The 22921-nt window shown below is 33.9% G+C and overlaps 2 protein-coding genes across 5 annotated transcripts in view; one reads left to right on the top strand and one right to left on the bottom strand.

Moving 5' to 3' along the window:
- Positions 1-1035, top strand: part of Mis18bp1 (MIS18 binding protein 1) — a 37573-nt gene extending 36538 nt beyond the window's left edge. For all 3 annotated transcript variants that reach the window (XM_046461595.2, XM_046461596.2, XM_058584509.1), the window contains exon 17: positions 163-1035. In XM_046461595.2, coding sequence (XP_046317551.1) covers positions 163-263 — 101 coding nt within the window. In that variant the 3' untranslated portion in view covers positions 264-1035. The remainder of the gene's footprint in view (positions 1-162) is intronic.
- Fancm (FA complementation group M) overlaps positions 1036-22921 on the bottom strand; it is a 57586-nt gene continuing 35700 nt past the window's right edge. For both annotated transcript variants that reach the window (XM_046461665.2, XM_046461668.2), the window contains 9 exons: positions 19092-19183; positions 18919-18981; positions 17569-17697; positions 16850-17006; positions 15165-15271; positions 13515-14072; positions 6662-7031; positions 4720-5011; positions 1036-3308 (listed from right to left, as the gene is read on the bottom strand). In XM_046461665.2, the coding sequence (XP_046317621.1) occupies positions 3173-3308; positions 4720-5011; positions 6662-7031; positions 13515-14072; positions 15165-15271; positions 16850-17006; positions 17569-17697; positions 18919-18981; positions 19092-19183 (1904 nt within the window). In that variant the 3' untranslated portion in view covers positions 1036-3172. The remainder of the gene's footprint in view (positions 3309-4719; positions 5012-6661; positions 7032-13514; positions 14073-15164; positions 15272-16849; positions 17007-17568; positions 17698-18918; positions 18982-19091; positions 19184-22921) is intronic.

Below are 22921 nucleotides of genomic sequence, written 5' to 3'. Positions count from 1 at the left end.
TTTATTTTGTAAATAAGGCATCTATTATTTGGTAATATTTATTTAAACAATCCTGAAATTGTTGTTTGTTAGCTCCAAAGAGTTAGTTCCTTACACTTTTTCAATTTTCACTAAAATTACTTGGATATGTATTAATCCTTTTTATTAAATATCTCCTTACAGACTTAGACACATCTGGTATTGGAAAACTTTTAACTAATGCTATGGAACCTTCAGATGAAGAAGAAAAAGATGATTATTTTTCAAATACTGATTCTGAATAGTAAAAATGAGAATGATTTAATGATTTTTATCATAAAGCAGACAGTATATTTGTATCTCCATTGGGTGAATAAGCATTTTTTTCATAATGTAGCTTCATATGAAAATATGGATTTTTTTCCCCAAAGGTTTCATGTTTGTATTAAAATATCCTGTAGAATATTCCTCATTGCTGCAGCTTGTTGACACAGCTATATATTTGTGTGTTTTGTAATATTAAAATATAGTCAAGTTTCTTATAAGCATCTAAGTCTGTTTACTTTAATGATTTGATAAAATCATGTCCCAAATAACACTTTTTAAAGTCTTGCTACCCTAAAAAGGGGAGGTGGGAAGATGAAAGAAGTGGATTAATGACTTCTGAATTCATGAAAAATTACAGCATTTGTCACCACCAAAGTTGATTTAATGTTTAAATTATGCATTGTTTTAAACTATTTAACATTTCTCTCATTTCTCATGATCTCCCTATGAAACCAATGTAACTTTAATTTATTGATTTTTAAATATTTTACTAGAGAACAGATGCTGCTGCATTCTACCAACCTGCTTTCATTTGCAGACATACAAGTTAATAGATCCACCATTATAAGGAGCCAAGTTAATGAATATTATGTCATAGTAAACATCCTTTCTTTTACTTACAGCTCTTTAGAAATAACATTTTAGCGTAATTCTGTCATTATGTTTCAAAGTTTGACATAAAAATATTTTCTTTCTGGTTATAGTACACATTCATTCCTAACTGTTCAAATAAAGTTAGTCTTTATAGTATTTGTTTCCAGGTTGTTTTTATTTTTGTTTTATTGACTGATCAGAGAAAGAAAACAAATACACATTTTGTTAAGGGTGCTGATTAAGTTTCTTAGTAGAAGTTTTTCTACTTGAGCATTTCTAAAAAGTTTACTTGGGGGCTGGGGTTGTGGCTCAGTGGTAGAGCACTTCCCTAGCATGCATGAGGCACTGGGTTTGATTCTCAGCACCACATATAAATAAATGAATAAAATAAAGGCCCATCAACGTCTTAAAAAAAATTTAAAAGATTACTTAAAAATACCATGATTGGACTACCCTTCTTCTTTAAACTACTATAATTATTTCCATTCCCACAACTCTTATTTGATGTAGGATGGAATAAAGGAAAGGAAAGATATAAAAGGTTTATTTTAGAGTGGCCCTAAAAAAATACCATTTACAACTTAGGTGCCAATATTTGATATTACATTCTGCTGCTTAAATTTACCGTAATATATTAGAAGTTAAGAAATCCATGACACAAAAGTATTTTATAACATTAAGTCAAATCTAATAACAAAAAATTTGGGAATGGCATACACTTGACCCAGAACACAAGTCTTACTCTCAGTGCTCATATTCCCTATGTCCAGTCTAAACTCCTTCAGTGTCCTTTTCTACTTTGGTCGTCTTTTTTCTTTTTCTTTCTTTTTTTCTTTTTGGTATCCTACCCTGCCAGGTTCCTGGTAGTCCCATTTCTATTAGGTCATAAAGTAAATTAATAATGTTTAAGGTAAGATAAGTAACCTCTAAAGAAAACAAAGCAAAAATGCAAAAGACTTTAAAAGGCTCAAGGATTAAAATAATAAGATTAGTAATCAAAAAGATGAATAGTAAAGGGACACAATTGAGACTGCTGCTTATTAGTTCTTCTAGACTGACTTTAAGAGTCTAATTTATATTCGAAATAAAAACATAAAGTCATGTTAAATTAATAACATCACAAACATAATGGGTGAAAACCAAATACATTCAATAACTTGTTCAAAAAAATTTTTCCAGCCAGGTACTACGACATACATCTGTAATCCTATGGACTTGGGAGGGGAGGCTGAGTCAGGAGAATTGCCAAGTTTGAGATACTGTCTCTAAATAAAAAGGACAAGGATGTAGCTCAGTGGTTGAATGTTCCTAAATTCAATCCCTAGTACCATACATACATGGGGGGAAAAAGTATCGCTTTTTTTCTATTCTATATAAATAAATCTACTTTGATTAAAGATAAACCTCCCTAAGCAATTTGGTGAAAACTTGTCTCAAAGTAACGGGGGTAGGGGATTTAGCTCAGTGGTAAAGTAGCCCTGGGTTCAATCCCTAGGGAAATCCACCCCCTTCACACACACAAGAAATACTAAGTTCAAGCTCTTATGCCACTTAGAATATATTTCAACAACAAAAGTAATAGTTGAATATACTTGACTTGTATATGACAGAAGAATGTGATTCAATTCATAATACACATATAGACACAATTTTTCATGTCTGTACACAAAGTAGAACCACACCATTTGTGTCTTCATACATGTAGTTAAGATAATGATGTCCATCTCATTCCACTGTCTTTCCTACCCCAGTTCCCCTTCCCTTCCCCTCCATCCCCTTGCCCTATCTAAATTTTCTACTTTCCTAGTGACTGGACTGGGTCATTGATCTGACAAGACACCTACCACTTAAACCTTATCAATATATATGTTTAGATCCAGTACATTTAAAATATTGGCAATATTATAGTTCATATATAGGAATAATGGTTTGTGACCACTAAGTTGGCAGTAGACATGGATACTATTCATGCTAAGAAATAACAATGACAGGGAAAATCCCAGAACACATCTCACTCAGCTTTTATTTTCTCCTTAATATTACCTGTAACAAAACATTGATTTATTAAATAAAGAAATTAATTTCATAATCTAGTCAAAATGTTTACTAAGCATTAAAGAATTTCTTTTAAAATAATTTGTATAATCTACATAAATAAAAATGTACACAAAATATCTTTAAGTGATAAGGAAATATTCTGTTACATATTTTAAACTGGCACAAACCACAGCAATGATTACTGAAGTGCATTTAGAATTGTGAGAGTACAATAACTATCTTGAGTAGTCTCTGATCATGTATCAGATTTCAATCTATCTTTAAGATCATTTGGTAACATTTCCGTATCAAATATGTAGTGAACATATCTATAGATCTCCTCAGCTTTTTGATGAGTTACTTGTGCACAGGTGGAGATTTCTTGAGGTGAGCTGAAAAATAAATGGGACAAAAACATACTATAACTTTTGGTTTTTATAAAATTTAATATTCTTACCTTACCTAAAGAACACCAAATAGCATTTAAGAAAAATCACATCTTCCTGAGCATTACACATGCGACTGATAAAGTCTTTAGCATTAGTTAAATAAAACAAAAACATTTCATTTATATAAAATCATCTGCATTAATGATTTCAATATGTGTAATCAACTGAATATTTGTTATCTCCCCAAAATTCATGTGATGGAACTCTGATCCCAAATTGATGGTGCTGGTTTCTGTCTCCTACTACTACCATCCCCAAAAAAGGTTCATGTGTAGAGAACTTGGTCCTCCAGGCGGCAGTTCTGGAAGATGGTATGGACCTTTAAGAGGTGGGGCCTAGTGGGAAAAGTTTAGATTCCTGGAGTCAGCACTGCCTTTGGCAGGGATTGTAGGATCCCTGTTTCTCTCCCTGTACCTGGGAGAGAAAATCATGTGCTCCATAAAATCATGTGCTCCTGCCTTTGCTATCCACTCCTTGAGGTAACACAGAATCACTACAGAGCCTTTGCTGTGCTTGTTGAACTTTCAATCTCCAAAATGGGCTAAACAAACCTTTCTGTGCCAGTTACTTCATTAGCATAACAGTGGGATGACTTAACACAGATGATATTTGGAGGTGGGGACTATGGGAGGTAAGTAGATCATAAGGGTAAGAGTCCTCAGCACCCTTTTAAAAGAGGCCCCAACTAACTCTGCTTCTACCCGAGAGAATACAGGAAGTCAGTAGACTGCAACCCAGAAGAGAGGGCCTTTGCCAAAACCCAACCATGTTGCCACCTAGACTTCAGACTTCTAGCCTCTACAACTCTTTGTAAGTCAGCCAACCAGTGTATGGGATTATAGCAGCCCAAATTAACTAAGACACCATACCTTTTATGGACCTTTAATTAAAATAAACTTACGTTCTAATATATCCTTCTGCAAGCAATATAATAATCAAAAACCAGGCTAGGGGTATGGTTCAATGAAAAAAGTACTTGTCTAGCATGCACAAAGTCCTGGGATTGATCCTTGGCACTTTAAAACAAGCAAAACTAGTATAATTCTCAACTTGAATGTTCTAGTTACAGAACTGAATGGCCCAGAAATGTTAGAATGCAAGGTCAAACTGTTGTCTATCTCCCCATAGAGCTCTAAGCACCTTGAAGGCAAGGCCTACTCCCCCACTGCCCCCAATTAGTGTCTCATCTTCATGAATTAACCAATACTTGGTACCAGTTAACAGGCAAAAACAAAACAAAAAAACAGTTTATTAATGGTCACTGAGTCTTTTTTGAAAATATTAAAATTCTATGAAATGCTTCTAAGAATCATTTAAAAGTAATCATTATAAAATGTTACAAAAATAGACATACCTGTTAGCCATCTCTTGCACAGATGTAAACTGGTGACACATATTTAATGCAGTTATATAACTTATATTGGGAATACTTAAATAAAATTGAAGTGCCTCACATTTACTACTGTTTACCACTGTTGGAACATGAATACCAACATTCTTTCTTTGTTCCACTAAAGACAATTCCTTTAGCAAATCTGCAGTTTCTTCTTGGCAGGAACTGAAAAGAATTCGAATTCCAGCACCAATTAAGGTGGTCAGCAGACTGTCATAACTCTTTGTTCTCTTGAACATCCTTGATGTGTCTCCTAAATATTTCATGTTTAGGAAAATATAAAATTTAGTAACTAACACTAAGTAGAATCATTAATTTATATTTTTTAAATACCAAGATCTATAGCATTGAACAAACTAGTGCTACATTCTACTAATGAGAAACTGACAGCAAACGTTTTAAAGTGACTCTCTAATATCTAAGAGATATTAAGGAGAACTTCAACCGAAATCAACATAGGAAGGTGAAAATATAAGGGAGAATTTATATTTCTAGATAATTCACTTTTGAAGACCAAGGCTATATTATTAATTTCTTATTGCTGGCATAGATGAAGGGCTCCTTAATTATTGGTTTAACTAATATAAAAAAATTATCTCATGTACTTATTCCAAAGGTAAACTACAGAAATATCCTGCATGCCCATTTTAATGTTACTTCATCATTAATTTATTAGCCTAACATTCCTGTTCATTTTCTTTTCCATATTCTAGGTACAACCTGTTTTTGGCATTCCCCACTTATGCCCACCCCATTTATACCATTTTGTAACTGGCCAGTTAACCAAGAAGCTGGTTATATAATTTTTTTCTATGTTACTTTCTCTCTGTTCTAAATCTAATTCCTTTATCCCTCACTTGTTAAATTAAAAAGGAGAAAAAAAAAAAAAACCTTAATTTAACTGAAAGATAAAATTTACTTATCCAAGGTCAAATGGTTCACCAGTGATAGTATGGAGGATGAAAAAGTTGCCTAATTCTCAAATCAATGTTTTACATAAACTATACTATTTCGTTTCGTGTGTAAGTCTTCAATTTGTCCATAATGGCTTTTGCCTACATGATTTCACTTAATGCTCATAATATGATAAAATGAGTGTTACAAGTATATGGTTAATACTTACTCATCAGAGGGAGTGATCTATCAAGGTAACAAACATCACATAGCTATAAAGAAGCTGGATTTCGTTTGTTTGTTCTGTTTTTGTTTTTTTTAGCAGTGCTGGTGATCAAACCCAGTGTCTTAGGAATGCCAAGCAAATGCTCCACTACTGAGCCACATCCCCATCAAGAAACTTGAAATCAACACATCTGGATTCCATTTCCTTTGATCTTTTCACTATTCTCTGGAACTCCCCATACATACAATTAAATAATAACCACAGAAATTCCCTAATTTGTAACTCCAATTTGACATTTCCAAATTTATCTTAGCACCCATTTCAATGACCAATTGCAAAGTTAATCTTCATGTTCATTCAAAGTTGAGTTCCCCTTAAATCTGCTTTTTTTATAATCATATTGCAATAAACAGCACCATTACCTAACTGGCCAGTTACCAAGAAGTTGGTCAAGTAAGAGTAATTCTCAACTCTTCCAACCAACTCCTACAAATCCTGACTCTTAAGCATCTCTTTGATCCTACTTCTGTTCTCCATTGCTGCTTTATTTAAGGCCCTCCTCTCTCGGATTCTTGAAGTCATGATTGACTTTACTTGCCTTCAGTTCTCATAGGTTTCATTTAATTACAACAACTGATGATAAACATAATGGCATTAAAATGTGAAATGACATTCATCGAGTTAAGTATTTATATTTTAAGAGTTTTCTATTGCTTGACAGTAGAATAATAAAATAGTCAAGTTCCTATTCAGGCTCCTAAACAAATATTTTAAAATACAAACCTGTTTTTTCTCTGTCTTTTTCCACAATCACACATATTCTTTCAAACATGTTCTGTAGGTGCTGGATCTGCTCGATGAGCTTGTTCTTATTGACAGTATTTAACATCTCAGATTGAGACTTCCTTTCCACCACCATGCGATTACTCACAATGTAATCACAGCCATTAAGAGGACATACCTCTACTTGAAACCCATGGATTGCTCTTAAGGAAGAAATAACTTCTACACCAGAAGTGATTTCACGACTGTCTACAAGAATACAGGTTCTTTTTCCTTCCTGTGGAATTTTAAGAGAACTATGCATCTCAGTCAAATGTGGTCTTGAACTGAAACCGTATGAAATTCTAGAATCCTGCAAAGTACTACAAACCTGAAAGAAGAGAAAACACTGATCACAAATTGGTTAAATATGTATTAGTGTCACAGACTTTTCAGATCTCATGCTGATTCTTCTTACTGATAATGTTCAGGTCTTTTCCTTCAACAAGTCTAATGTGACTGTAATTAAAGAACAAGTCCCCATTTTTACAACTCAAAAAACATTGTAAGGCTATAATTAAAAACAAAAGCCAAGAGCAATAAGATGTAATTAAAGTAGGAGAAAGCCTAACAATGAATAGGAAAGGAAAATAAGTTTTTAAAAGTAAAGTTGTTCTAAATTTTAGCCTAGCTAGAGATTTAAAAAAAAATGATTAAATAATAACCTGAAAGCAGATTTGAGTTTATCTCAAATAATAAGAAAATTAGACAAGATATCATTGAAAAATAACTGGGAGATTTTGATAACCAAAAAGTGTCTTCATCTGAAAACAATTAAATCTCCTAAATAACATTGTTTTGTTACAGTGTTGTGCTGGGTAAAGAACCCAAGGCTTCATGTATGCTAGGCAAGAACAATGCCACTGAGCTAAATTCTAAATAACATATTTTAAAAGATAATTAAGGGCTAGAGATGAAGGCTCATTGGTAGAGCACATGCATAGCATGCTTGAGGTCCTGGGTTCAATCCCCAGCACTGGGCGGGGGAATTAAAATGCTTAACTGGCTGAAAAGCAAGTAAGGAACGCACAGAAGTCAAAAACAAAAGTTAGGCTGGGCACAGTGGCACACACCTGTAATCCCAGTAGCTGGGGATGCTGAGGCAGGAGGATCTCAAGTTTTTTTTTGTTTGTTTGTTTTTAAAGAGAGAGAGAGAGAGAATTTTAATTTCTATTTATTTTTTAGTTATCGGGGGACACAACATCTTTGTTGGTATGTGGTGCTGAGGATCAACCCGGGCCGCACGAATGCCAGATGAGCGCGCTACAGCCTGAGCCACATCCCCAGCACAGATCCCAAGTTCAAAGCCAGTCTCAGCAATGGTGAGGCGCTAAGCAACTCAGTGAGACCTTGTCTTTAAATAAAATACAAAACAGGACTGCGGACGTGGTTCAGTGCTGGAATGACGGAGTTCAATCCCCAATACCAAAAAAAGAGAGTTCTACAAGTTGATTAAGGCAGAACAAACCCAGATTCCCTTAGAAAAATTCTACCAAATCCTGTGGACCATTACCTTTTCTTTTCAGAGACACTACATGAAAAAGATGCATAGTACTAGCTGTCCAAACACCTACCCAAAACACAGTTAAACAGTATAAATGCTTAATAAGAAATAAAATCTATTCCACAAAAGCAGAAAGAAAAAAACAGTCAATCTTGACATCTGAAAAGGAGGGGAAAATCCTATCAGAATCAGTAGTCACAAACTAGCCCTTCAGTCCTGTGAGCCTGTACCAAAATCCTGTACACAATACACACAAACCTCAAACAATTTGAAACGCGCTCAGAAAAGAAATGCAGGGGCTGAGGTTGTAGCTCAGTGGTATGTCACTTGCCTAGCACTGGTGAGGCTCTGGTTCTATCCTTAGCACCATATAAAAATAAATAAAATAAAGGGCTGGGTGTGGTGATGCATGCCTATAATCCCAGAAACTCGGGAGACTGAGACAGGAAAGATTGCAAGTTCAAAGCCTTTAGCAATTTAGCAAGCACCTAGCTAATTTACCAAGACCCTGTCTCAAATTTTTAAAAAATGAAAAATGAGGGCTGAGGTTGTAACTCTGTGGTACAGTACTTGCCTAGCACATGAGAGGCACTGGGTTTGATCCTCAGCACCACATCAAATAAATAAATACACATACTATGAAAATGGTGCTATAATAAGAAAAATGACAACTTGAAATGACACATGAAAACACCAATTCTCATTATACTGATAACATTCTCTATTAATGAGGATCTGGAAGAATCAGGAATTCTTTTACATTGCTGGTGGAAAGGAAAAAAAAAAAAAAAAAAAAAACAGTAAAACCCCAATGGAGAAGTTAGCAATATCTGGCACCATTATATCTGCATTTACCTTTTCAAAAACCTCATTTCCAAGAATCCACCCCAAAGCAGTACTGTCAGAATACAAGAAGATATACACACAGCTATTTGATACAAGCGTATTTATAAGAATGAAAGATTAGAAACAACTATATTACTATAAAGTAAATCCTAGGATATATATATTTAAGTGAAAAAACAAGGTGGAGAAAAATGAATGCTATCATCTATTTAAAGGGATTCATATATAATATTTCAAAAAATGGAAAAACAAATACATATATTTATAATATTATATATAAATAAATATATATATATATATTTATAAAATGAAAAATATTTATGTTTGAGGTGGGGTTGTGGCTCAATGGTGGAATGCTTACCTGGCATGTGTAAGGCACTGGGTTTGATCCTTAGCACCACATAATAATTAAAATAAAGGTAGTATGTCCATCTACAACTAAAAAAATTTTTAAATATGTATATTTAATATACATACTTAAATATTACAGTTGTACAAGGGAGAAAACAGGGTGAAAGGCACACAAGCACAAGCAAGACTTCTTTGTATATGCTTTCTCAAAATAAAAAATGACTAGTAATAGAATTCTGCAATAAAATGCCCCTGGGGTTCAACTCCCAAATACAAAAAAAAAAAAAGATCAAAGACTACCAGGGCCCTATCAAAGCACTTAGGAGATATGTGGAAGAAGGGTCTCAATGGCCAAATTTGGGACATCAAAACAATCTGTAATGGTTGAAAGTTCATGAGTCTATAATGTTAAAAAAATACATAAACTACTGAGAGATGCTGGTAAAGAAACTATTGTTCTAACACTGAAGGGGAAGTATCTAGTACTAAGCCTTCCTTTCCTTTACAAACTATACTACAAGGCCAAACAGAAGACTCAAATTACTAAAAGTAGCAAGAAACGGGGATATTACTTCAAGTTTTATAGAACTAAAAAGGATTATAAAAGGATACAATGAAAATAACATATGCCAACTGGAGCTAGGGATGTGGCTCAAGTGGTAGCGTGCTCGCCCAGCATGCGTAAGGCACTGGGTTCGATTCTCAGCACCATGTAAAAATAAAGATATTGTGTCCACCTAAAACTAAAAAAATAAAATATTTTAAAAAAGAAAATAACATATGCCAACAAATTGGATGATTTATATGATAATGGACAAACTCCTAGAAACACATACATTGATGGAACTGATGCAAGAACAAACAGAGGGGGGAAAAAAGAATAAACAGAGCATCTGATTGGATCAATAGAAGGAGAGATTAAATTAGTAATTTAAAAAACTTCTCAACAAAGAAAAGTCTAGAAGCAGATGGCTTTGTTGATTAATTCTACCAAACATTTAAAGAAGAATTAATTAACACCAACCTTTTTAAACCTTTCCCAAAAAATAAAAGAAAGGCCTTCTTAATTTATTCTATTAAGTCAACACCAAACAAAGATGTTATGTCCGCTGAAAACTAAAAAAAAAAAAATAAATAGAAAACAAAAATAAATAAATAAATAAATAATTAAAAAAAGGGGGCTGAGGATGTGGCTCAAGCAGTAGCACGCCCGCCTGGCATGCGTGCAGCCCGGGTTCGATCCTCAGCACCACATACAAACAAAGATGTTATGTCCGCTGAAAACTAAAAAAAAAAAAAAATAAATAGAAAACAAAAATAAATAAATAAAAAAGTCAGCACGATCCTAATATGGAAGCCAGACAAAGATACTATATGAAACCACAGATCAGAATCTCTTCAGAATATTAATGCAAAATCCTCATCAAAATACTATCAAATCAAATTCAGAAGCTTTTTAAAAGATTTATACTCCATGACCAAGGAAGATTTATACTAGGAAGGCAAAGGTAGTTCAATATATGAAAATCAATACACCACATTAATAGAATGAAGGACACACCCACAATCATCTCAATTGATACATTACAAGTCTTTGGCAATATCTAACATCTTTTCATGATAAAAACACTCAAAATCAAGAATAGAAGGTAACTTCCACACATAGATATTATGGCCACTTATGATAAGCCCACACCAAACATCATGCAGCTTTTCTCTTATAGCTAACAAGACAAGGATGCCCACTCTTGACATTTCTATTAACATGGAACTGGAAGTTCTAGCCAAAGCAATCAAGCAAGGGGGGGAAAAAATCCAAATTGGAAAATAACATGTAAACTACCTCAAATCACATGACTTTAGGTAGTAACATCATCTTATGTATAGAAAACCCCAAAGAGTATCCCCCAGTGGCTTAGAGTTTGGTTTGGTTTGGTGCCTCTTCCACAGTAACTGCTGCTCACTTCCTGAAGGCCTGCACCAGGAAGGATTCTCAACTGACAAGTCTATGGAATCAAAAAGTGGTTGCAAATCCTCCTTGTGTTTACACCTCACAGAAATTCTAAATGCTAATGCAAATGCATTGCCTTTTGCAATTCATTAATTTCTTAGCTGAGTTCTTACTAGATTTAATGGTATTCCATAATTGTCCCAAACCTGCAAGTCTGTCTTTAGGTCTACCTGTCCTTCCTCATATATCAGCCTAAAATGGTTGTCTTACAGCTTTGTACTGGTTTCAAGAAAAATTATGATTTTGTAGTTCATATGGCTTTTTGTTGTCAGTGTAAGGGTGGGAGAGCAACACTCTTTCTGGCTTTTTATATCCTCAACTAAGATAGACATCTTAATCACTCAGAAATAATCTTTAAAATATGTTTAATATTTAATTTCAGAAACTATAAAAATAAATGTAATGAAGAATTGGCCTCTAGAGAACTGAAAGAAAATATTGGAAGTATTTAATTATCTTAGAGTAAGTATGGTTTTCTAAAAATGACTGTGAAGACATGAAGTATAAGGAAAAAAAAATAGGAACTACATAAAAAAAGTGTTTTCATAGGGCAAAAAAACACTAAAAACAAAAGGCAAATGCAGACAAGGAATACTGTTTGCAATATGTAAGAAAGCAAATGTTAATATTTAAATATCTGAAGGTTTTTGCCATTTTCTCAAATTTACCTTGAATTCCTTCCCCTCCTAATTTCAAGAAAGAAGCATCCTACTATATGCATCTCTATTAAATAATAGAAAAGAATTTAAAACAAGTTTCTGTCAAAATCTACTTTAACTTTTTCATAGTCCTTAAGGTTTTACTAGCCTACATCTAATTTTCAGTTAGGATATAACAAAGTTGAAATGTTTTCTAAAATGACAGTGCTTCCTGGTTCCTAAAGTATTGTGAACACATTACCCAATCTGTTCCTATATTATTACTACAGATGAAGACATTGAAGCTCAAAGAAGCTAAGCATTTTCTTGTTCCCCAGTCTAGTCCAAGGATTTAATCTAGTCAATTTAATCTTAATTATGTCTTCAAGAAATAATTTTGTAAAAAAAAGCAGGGCACAACTGGAACTGGAAACAATTATGGTTTGGGAACAATTATGTGGACACTATGGGACATGTTGCTTCGAAGGCCTAGAGTGGACTAGAACATCCCGGTAAGAAGTACGGAGTACAATGTTATTTACCAGGGCAGTGGGGCAAGGATGTAGATCCTGATGTAGATCAAATAATACAAAATTTTAGCTAGCTAGGAAGTCTTGTTCAAGATACCTATTACACAAGATGGTGACTATAGTAAATAACAATATGTTGTATATCTGTTCTCACTACAACCATTATAAATAATTTTAAGTAGTTTAATCTGGCCATTCCACAATGTATATATATTTCTAAACACATTATACACAATGAATATAAACTATTTATGCCAATTAAAAATTTAATTTTTTAAAAAGTCAACATTCAGTCTCATTCCTAGGTGATACAGAAATAAATAAATACTTAGTTAAGGGATTCCTATTACTATGATCAACCCCTATTTAGCAAAATTACTGTAACTATAAACTCTAAAAAACTGAAAATGATTTTAGTATTTCTTTTAGTAAAGAAAGATGGGGAAAAGGTAAAACTGGACTATTTATCAACAATCTGTAAAGAAACATAAAGCGGAGAAACCAGGTACTGACTGTACACCCCTTTGCCTAATAAAAAGTTCTGTACCCACAGTCTTTTGGGGAAAAGTTAAACTTGTAACAAGTTCTGAACACATAATTTCTATTCATTTCACCTTATAGGAAGCCCTATTTTTCTACATGTTTTTTAATAAAATTATCAAGTTTTCTGGCAGAGTACTATTAAGAAAACTATTAATATACTTAAAAATTAAAACTTAAGCATTCTCTGAATTATTAATATAATTTAATATGATTTGCTAATTTGAAATTTTTTTCTTCAAAATATTGTTGCTAATTTTTCTTGACCTAATTATTTAAAACAAAACACAGAAAAAGAAAAAAATCAAAAACAGAAAAACAAAACTAAGATAAACCCAAGAAAAACATTTCTGGTAAACATATGAAGGTTTTTTTCCTTTAATTTGATCCATACCTTTAACTGAGTTGGAAATGATCTACATTCTTTCTGTGATGCAATAGTAGTGCATGGTGGTGAGGTAGATTTGATTTGATTTTGGCTCTGAGGTCTGAAGTCCAATGTTTCAGAAACTGTATCCTTTGAATTAAGTGATGTCCGTTGTTTCTGCTTTGGTGATTGATTTACTATAGTATTATGAAGAACTCGGAGCTGCAATGAAGATCCAGAAGGCTCTAAATTCAAATCCTGTTTATTCTTGTTAACAGTGCTTGTGTTACCCACAACACTAGATTCTCTTTTATCATTTACATTGTTTTCCTCTTCACTTGAATCATCTGGTAAAATAATTCTGGATAATTTCTTTTCTGAGCGTGCACAATTTTGTTTCATCTTCATTTGCTTTAGCATTACTGCACGTCTGGTTTTATATTTTTTAGTCCCATTTGCAAAACAATCATCAGTTATTAAGTTAAAATCGACACAAACTTCTTCTCCACTTGACTGGCTTTTACAAGACTCTTCTTCATCAACACAAAAACTGTCCTCTAAATAGGTTTCATCTTGCTCAGGAATCTACAAGAAAAACACAAATAAAAATAAAATTTATTTCATATAATCAGCATGTTTTTACATATTCTTTTAAACATGAATGTTCATTTCACATATTCCTTAACTCAGTAATTTATTCATCTAACACATACTCGTACATTCTTTATGAAGGAAAATAAGAACTTGGGGTATAAAGAACTGATTTACCCTCTAGAAATTTATAGTCTAGGGAGGGTGGCCAGAAAAGTAACCAATAATAAAAATGTAATGAGTGCTATACCATAAATGTGTGCATAGAGATAAATGTATGTATACTTACATGGTAAGTATAGAGATATGAATAATCAATTATCATACCAAATATGACAATTTATGAATACAGAAATGTTATCCATAAGTCAAAGATGACCTATAGATTTTAGAATATATTTTATGAAAAAAATTAAAATTTTAAGAGAAACAGGATATGAAAATCAAATTTTTAAATAACAGATGATACATTTCTACTCACTTCCCTTAAACATTCTCCTAATTAGAAAAAATTTTCATAGTATATTCTTTGGGTTTTTTTTCTTTGTACCAAGGATTGAATTCAGGGGCACTCAACCACTGAGCCACATCCTCAGCCCTATTTTGTATTTTATTTAGAGACAGGGCCTCACTGAGTTGCTTAGCACCTTGCTAAGTTGCTGAGGCTGACTTCGAACTTAAGATCCTCCTGCATCAGCCTCCTGAGCCGCTAGGATTACAGTGTGCACCACCACAACCAGCTTGTTGTTTTTTTGTTTGTTTGTTTGTTTTGTTTTATTTTATTTAATGGTGCTGGAGATTGAACCCAGGGCCTTGTTCATGCGAGGCAAGCATTCTACCAACTGAGCTATATCCCTAGGCCCCTTCAAAGTATATTCTAATTGGATTAAATTAAAGAATAATTTGATCCAATTGGGCCGAAAAGGGACCTCAAGAACTAATTTAATCCACCTTCCTGTCTCTAGGCAGAAATCTTGAATAGCCTTAATAGCCCAGCTTTAGGAACAAAATTAAGAGATCATTAACAGGAATTTATTTCAACATCAGCATCAAGAAATTCTCCATTATTATTTCTATAGTTCATACCTGTGAGAAAATGTTTACATTACTATGTTTCTTATGGATCATTTTGTACTTATTGCTCATCAATGGACTACGCAAAGATTTCACATAAATAGCTCTCATTTCAGAATCTGTAAAAGGTAAGAATTTAAGATAAAATAGAATTATTTTAAATAAAAACTGGTATTTAACTTTGACTTCATATTTAATGATTCAAACAATGTGAAAACATTTTATTCAAATGATAGTAATACATAACAAAATATGTTGAAAAACAGTTACTCAAAAATGCAAATTCAGGACTTTTGCTTCTGAAATCAGACATCTAGTTGGGTGAACATGATTTAGATAGTGCTTTTCTATTCAAAACAAATGGATACAAAGACTTTAGGACTGTATCTGATTTATCTTATCTTTAAATCAACATTCTACCACCAAGATTATGGTGTAAACCTACAAAAACCACATTGGTTACGATTAATGAGCATGAAAGGCATAAAATCTTATTTTGCAAATCATATTAGTATTAAGGATAATCAGAACTTTATACTTCTTTCTCTTTAAACTTGGGAAACTTTGCTGTTGTAAACCATTAGCAAAGACTGCATGAGCAGAATAAAGGACAACATCTGTGAAAGACCAGAATACTGAAGAGCGTATCACAGTATTTCTCACTTCTGTTATAGCCAGTTTTAATCGTTAACTCAAAATGTCTGATATACAAAATATGCTCAAGGCACTGCTTGAAGACATGTTTTCTGAAACCAAATCTCCCTTACTTGGCAAATTCAGTGAAGTTTAGCTTTTTTTCTCAGATGGTTTTATTAATCCACATTGCTAAATCCCTCTTTTTTTTTTTTTTTTTTGGTGGTGCTGGGGATTGAACCCAGGGATTTGTGCATACTAGGCAAGCCTTCTACCAAATGAGCTATATTCTCCAGACCCAATCCCTCTTCTTCTAGTCACTAACCAAATGTCATCTTCTCAATAAGGCCTACTCCTCATCACTTTATTTAAAATGGCAACTTGTCCATTATTAACACCTTCAACCCCAGCCAGTCCAATTTCCTATATTTTTATTTTTATGTAAATATTTCATCTTATAATACACTGAGTAATTTAGTTGTTATGTATATTCTATCTCCTTCCATTCAAATATGTTTAATACAGAAAACTTTTTGTCCCCTTATTCACTGCCATCTTTCCCAAGTGCCTCATATTACCAAACATTAAATATTAGCTAAATGAACCTTTGACACACAGGCCATCGAGATCAATCCGGAGAGAATTATTCTAAATAGGCAGAAGCCTATAAACAAACAAGTCTAAAATAAAGCAAGTACTAACAGAATTTAAATTAAAATGACCAATACTACGCACATACCAAATTTAATTCCCTTTAATGTCTAGTTTCTTTGAAAATGAATTAAAATATTTAAATGATATTAGAAACATTTAAAAAAAATTTTTTTGGTACTGGGAATTGCACTCAGGGGCACTCAACCACTAAGCCACATACCCAGCCCTATTTTGTATTTAATTTAGAGACAGAGTCTCACTGAGTTGCTTAGTGCCTCACTGTTGCTGAGGCTGGCTTTGAACTCTCCATCCTCCTCTCTTGGCCTCCCAAGCCGCTGGCATTACAGGTATGCACCACGCTACACCTGGCTGAAAGACCATTTTTTAAAAAGCATCATTATAACACTTACCATTTATAGCCTGTGAAAGTTGAGTTTCATCATTTAAGAAGCCTAGTAATGAGGAATCTTGTTCATTTTCTGACTCATCATTTTCATCTGATGAAACACATTCTGCATCTTCTTCGGAAAGTTCTGCTTCATCATCGAAAAACTTCCTAGCTATATGCTAAAATAAATTAGAAAACACCCTTGAGAAAATAGTTTCTTTTCACGGTTTAATTTCTGAAAATAGATTTTTAATTTGGAGGGGTTTGCTGGGGATCAAACCCAGGGCCCTGTACTAAATTTAAAGTAATGCAACACTGGAAGACAAAGTACCAACACAAAGGAGAAAAAAATATATCACATTTGGAGATTTTAATTCCAGGGAAAAAAAAACAAGATTGGTAGCAAAATACTTTTTAAAAAATTGTGCGATTTTTCTGTGGGGCATGGTGGTGTGCGCCTGTAATCCCAGTGACTCAGAAAGCTGAGGCACCAGCAAGTGCAACTTAATTAGATATTGTCAAAATGTGAAACAATGAAAAATAAAAAGGACTGGGGGGTGTAGCTCAGTGGTCGAATTCCCCTGGTTTAATCCCTAGTACAAAAAAAAAAAAAAAAAAAGAAAGAAAAAGAAACTGTGGCATCTTTCTATAAAAAATGTATAAATAATTTACTTTCTTTAATATAGAAGCCAATGATCCTTACTAATAAAATATGTATATGTAAAATAAAGAAAAGATTACCTTTAGGTGACTCTGTGTCTTTTGGACTTTGGTGCCTCTTCTGGCATTCCTGTTACAGTCCTTGAAATCTTCTAATTGTGAATGTGGTCTGTGAAAACTCTCACCCTCATCACTAGATGATAATTCTGACTATAAAAATGCAACAAAATTTTGACATAAGCAAAAATATTTGAATTGTTTTATCTTGCATTTTTCAAGGACTGTTGCTTTCATTTTCATATTTTTAAGTAGTTGGCCCAAAATTAGGAAAATAAAATTGATCTCACAACTCAGATTATTGTTATAAACACATAATACTGAAGAATTTTAAAACCAATAAGTTAAATAATACTACATACTAATTACCAAATCAGGTTATGTAAATAATACTAGCATATATATTTATTCAATTTAGTATCACAAATTATTTAATAAACTCTTATTTTCAGTTTAATTTCCTTTAAATATCCTTGAGAGTTTCCCCAAAACTAATCAAATCTGTTAGAAAATACAGGAATCCTTTGAAACCAAGAAATCAATATAACAATAACAAAGTTTGACTCCAAGACCTACCACTACATCTCTTATAATATAAAGCCCATCAAAAGAATCAATAGTTTATCAAAATAATTTCAATTCACAGAAACAATTTTTAACTTAAAACAGATTGATCATTAGCATTCAGTACGTAGCTTTTTTTTTTTTTTTGGTACCAGGGATTGAACCCATGGGTGTTCACCCAGAGCCACATCCCCAGCCTTTTTCTGTATTTTATTTAGAAACTGGGTCTCACTGAGTTACTTAGGGCCTCACTAAATTGCTGAGGCTGGTTTTGAACTCGGGATCCTCCTACCTCAGCCTCCCATGCCACTGGAATTATAGGCACGTGCTACCATGCCTAACAGAATATATTCTTGATAATATCCCCAGCATTTTAACATAGTACTATGCTTAGAAAAGTCTACAATAAATACAGCTCTGAAAACTAAAAGGTAGAAATTCTTCTTCTTCTTCTTTTTTTTTTTTGGTATAGGGGATTGAACTCAGGGGCACTCAACCACTGAGCCACATCCCCAGCCCTATTTTGTATTTTATTTAGAGATAGGGTCTCACTGAGTTGCTTAGCACCCCGCTTTTGCTGAGGCTGGCTTTGAACTCGTGATCCTCCTGTCTCAGCCTCCCAAGCCACTGGGATTACAGGCATGTACCACTGCACCCAACAAAGGTAGAAATTCTAATCACATCAGATATAGTATCAATTTTCCTGTTACCCATATACTTATAGATAAAATATAACTATATTTACCTATACATACATTTAAGATTTATTCTAAAAGAATCTAAATTATTATACATTATCTATTTACTTACTCTAAGAAACCTGCGCTTTTTGGCAGCATGAATTGGAGAATCAACTTCACTATTTTTCTGATCCTAGGTAAAGTAAGCAAATGGATAAACAGACTGAGAAAGGTTATACAAAATCCTCAAGGGAAGAAAATATTCTTTAATGATTAGATTATTGTAATTACTGAATGACTCACTTCAGGTGATTCTAAAACATTTCCTTTTCGTTTTTTACTTCTTAGGAAAATCTCATCATCTTCACTTTCATTGCTTACTAGTAATGGTTCATCTGTAATTTATTTTAAAAAATCCAGTCAGAGATTTGAGTTTATCCAATCATAACTACCTACCTTACAAATGGTTACAATAATGAATATTTCTGACAATCTCAACATTTATTTACTTTTTAAAAAAGTTTTTCAAAAGTTTGGCTAAAAAAAATCAGCCTGGAAAGAGAGAGAAAAATAAAACAGTGCCAATGGGGAAAATAGGGACAATAACTTTGATAATAAATCCTGAATGAGATTCAGCTTTATACATTGCATGAAATGAGAACAAGAGAAAGCAAGATGTAATTTTAGTCTAGAATTCATCTCCAAACCTATTATGGTCTTTCTGCTCCTTGCACTTATTATCCTCTTTCCTGAATGAATGAAATCATTAAAATACAGTCTACAAAATTATGTATTAAAAGATTCTTTTTTTATTTCTCTGTATACATATGTGTACATGAACATGTACGTTTAAGCATAAGATTTAAAAAATGCAGGCTGGGGTTGTGGCTCAGTAGTAGAGCACTTGTCTAGCATGTGTGAGGCACTGGGTTTGATTCTTAGCACCACATATAAGTAAATGAATAAAATAAAGGTCCCTCAACATCTTAATTAAAAAAAAAAAGAGGTAAGATATTCACCAAAACGTAACTAGCATTACACATTCAGGGTCAGAGGGAACATGAAAATGAAAACCCTCAGGCTTGTGGCGTAGCTCAGTTGTAAAACGCATACTTTGCATGAACAATGTTCTGGGTTCACTGCCCAGCACCAAAAGAAAACAAAAACAAAGTCCTCATACGCAAAATCAACTACTTCACATTTTTAAGTACTTAATTAAAGTTCTGTTTCTACATTTTGATAAAATTTTGATTGAAAACACTCTTTGATTCTTCATGAAACCTTCTACAAGAGCCCTGTGGTAGTTTTAAGATATGTTTGCAAGTTCTTTTGCAGGCATATTATTTACAAGTATAAATCATAAGAGGAATTATGTTTACATCCTTGCTCTTTCTCTTGTATTACCTGCATGAGGAGAAGCCAGACGCTGTTTGTTTTGCTCTGATGCCCAGGCTAATCTCTAACTCCTAGGCTCAAGCAATCCTCTCACCTCCACTTCCTGAGTAGCTGGGACTACAGGCATATATCACCATCCCCAGCTACCACATGCTTTGTTTTAAGGACATATCTAGGACCCTATGGAGAAATCCACACATCAAACTGAGGTTTCCTACCAGTAGTAATGTAAATCAACTTAAAAGCAGATCCTCCAAACCTATTCAAGCTTTCAGATAACCAGAGCCCTGGTCAATGTCTAAATTACAACTTCTAAACTATCCTGAGCCAGAACCTTTCTAAACTACCCTAAACTTCTAATTCATAAAAACTTTGAGAAAATAAACAGTTCTCTTTTAAGTCATTATATTCTGAGAGTAGCTAATTAGGCAGCAATAGATAACAAATACAGATTTTGGTACTTCAAAAGGGAATTGACATAAGAAAAATCTAAAATGGGGAAGCAACTTTGGAATTAGATAGTGGGCAGAAACTGAGAGGATTTTTAAAAGTTTTCTTGAAGCCTTGAAGAGCCTCAGAGACATTGTTCATAAGAATATTAATGCCACTTGAGGAGTCCACAGGTAAGAACTTATTGGAAATAGGAGGAAAGGAAATCTTTTATAAACATTGCCAGAAAGTGTGGAAACACTGTAATTAACATGGAAAGTAGAATATGTACCTACTGACTGAGGTGATCTCACTAAACAGACTTCTAGACAAATGTTTACAATATCACTTATTGCTTCTTGCTGTTAAAGTAAAATACGAGAGAGAGAATAAACTAAAAAAAGAACTATTAAACATGAAAGGGGGGGTGCGGGGGCGGGGGTTGTACCTCAGTGGCAGAGTGCTTGCCTAGCATGTGTGAGGCACTGGGTTCCATTCTCAGCACCACATATAAATAAATGTAAAAAAAAATAAAATAAATAAAGATCCATTGACAACTAAAAATTATATTTAAAACAAAACAAAACATGAAACGGGTGGAACATGCTGCTTCTGAAAACTCCAGGCATCCTCAGGTGGCAGACAATACTAAAATTAGTAAATTTTCTAATAAAACTGTTGGGAGCAGTGAATGAATTACAGGTTTCTCGGAAAGTCCCAACGCAGAAGCAATGCCCTTCTCAGAACTCTCAGTGGAAAGGCACTGATTGAGATTACTTAGTCACTGGTGACATCTGTTCAAAGGGGGTTCTGTAACACTCACAGAACTTAATGGTTCATGGATTTGTGTTCAAACAGAAACTGCCTGGAGGTAGAAGAGAGAAGGGTGTAAGCTGATAAGCCCCAATTAGGCTGTTTCCACTCACAACTTTGTTGTTGTTTATCCTGAAGAAGCTTTCTCAAAGTAAATCCTTTTGATGTTTAATCAATATGTAGAACCTCACGTGATCAGTCTCTTTCCCATCAGGAGTTTAGTTGGTCCACCAAGTCCCATTTTCTCTATATTTGTATGTGTGTGTGTGTCTTATTTCCAATACTCTCACTGGCCCAGTGAAATCAAAGGTGGTGCCTCAAGCTGATGCAATGGTAAATGCATGTAATACCAGCAACTCAGGAGGCTGACACAGGAGGATTACAAATTCAAGGTCAACCTGGGCAATTTAGCAAGGCAAGGGCTGGAGATGTAGCTCAATGGTAAAACCCCCTTGGGTTCAATACCCAGGAGGTAAAAATAATAAACTAAAATAAGGTGATGCCTCAGAATACTGTTCAGTCAGACAAAAGGTCCCTTAAATATTTTAAGGATGCGCCTCAAAGATTCTCTCAAATAACAGACTTTTTAAGAAGCTTAAGAAATTATCTTCTAGATATCTCAGCAAAAGTCTAAGGTATGGGGCTGAAGATATAACTCAATTGGTAGAATTCCTGCCTCGCATGCAAAAGGCCCTGGGTTCAATCACCAGCAACACACACACACACACACACACACACACACAAAGTCTAAGGTAAAGAAGGACATTTTTCTTCCCCAAAAAGATTTATGGGCATAGATAATTGACAATGTATAATGGAATAATGGAATGGACTCCAAGAAGATTTATAAGATGCTCATCAAGACTTAAAAGAAATAATATTGGAAGATAAATAGCCAGCTGCAATTGAAAGGGATAAATAGTATAAATTGAAAAGGCAACTCTGACTCCAAATTTATAACAAAAAGCAGCAGGCAGGAGTCACCTGTTTAAAGAAAAAAAATCAAATATTCAGAGGATGGAGCCAAGAATCAGAGAATATTCCCATATTTTGAGCCCTAATCAAGGAACTTCCAGTTTTAGCCCTGCTGGATTTCAGTCGCTATGGACTAATAACTCCTGTGTACCTTCCATTGCTCCCTTACCCTTTTTTATTTTTATTTTTTTTGGTACTGGGGATTGAATTCATGGGTACTCAACCACTGAGCCACACCCCCAGCCCCACCTTGTATTTCATTTAGAAACAGGATCCAAGTTGCACAGCAACTTACTCTTATTGAGGCTGGGGATAAATTTGCAATCCTCCTGTCTCAGCCTCCAGAGCAGCTAAGATTACAGGTATGTGCCCCTGTGCCTAGCTTCCTTGTTGAACAGGTCATCTTGGAAGCAGATTCTCCATGCCTATTCAAGCCTTCAGATGACTGCAACCAGAAAAAATCCTGACTATTAACAATTTAATGAGAAATCCTATGCCAGAAAGTCACCTAGCTAAGCAAC

This window comes from Marmota monax, unplaced genomic scaffold (genome assembly GCF_021218885.2).
Source record: "Marmota monax isolate L192 unplaced genomic scaffold, Marmota_monax_Labrador192_F-V1.1 WCK01_AAM20220418_F8-fsc00001, whole genome shotgun sequence".
Taxonomy (NCBI): Eukaryota; Metazoa; Chordata; class Mammalia; order Rodentia; family Sciuridae; genus Marmota; species Marmota monax.
Note: the sequence above shows the minus strand (reverse complement) of the source record. Positions and strands in the feature narration are given on the sequence as shown.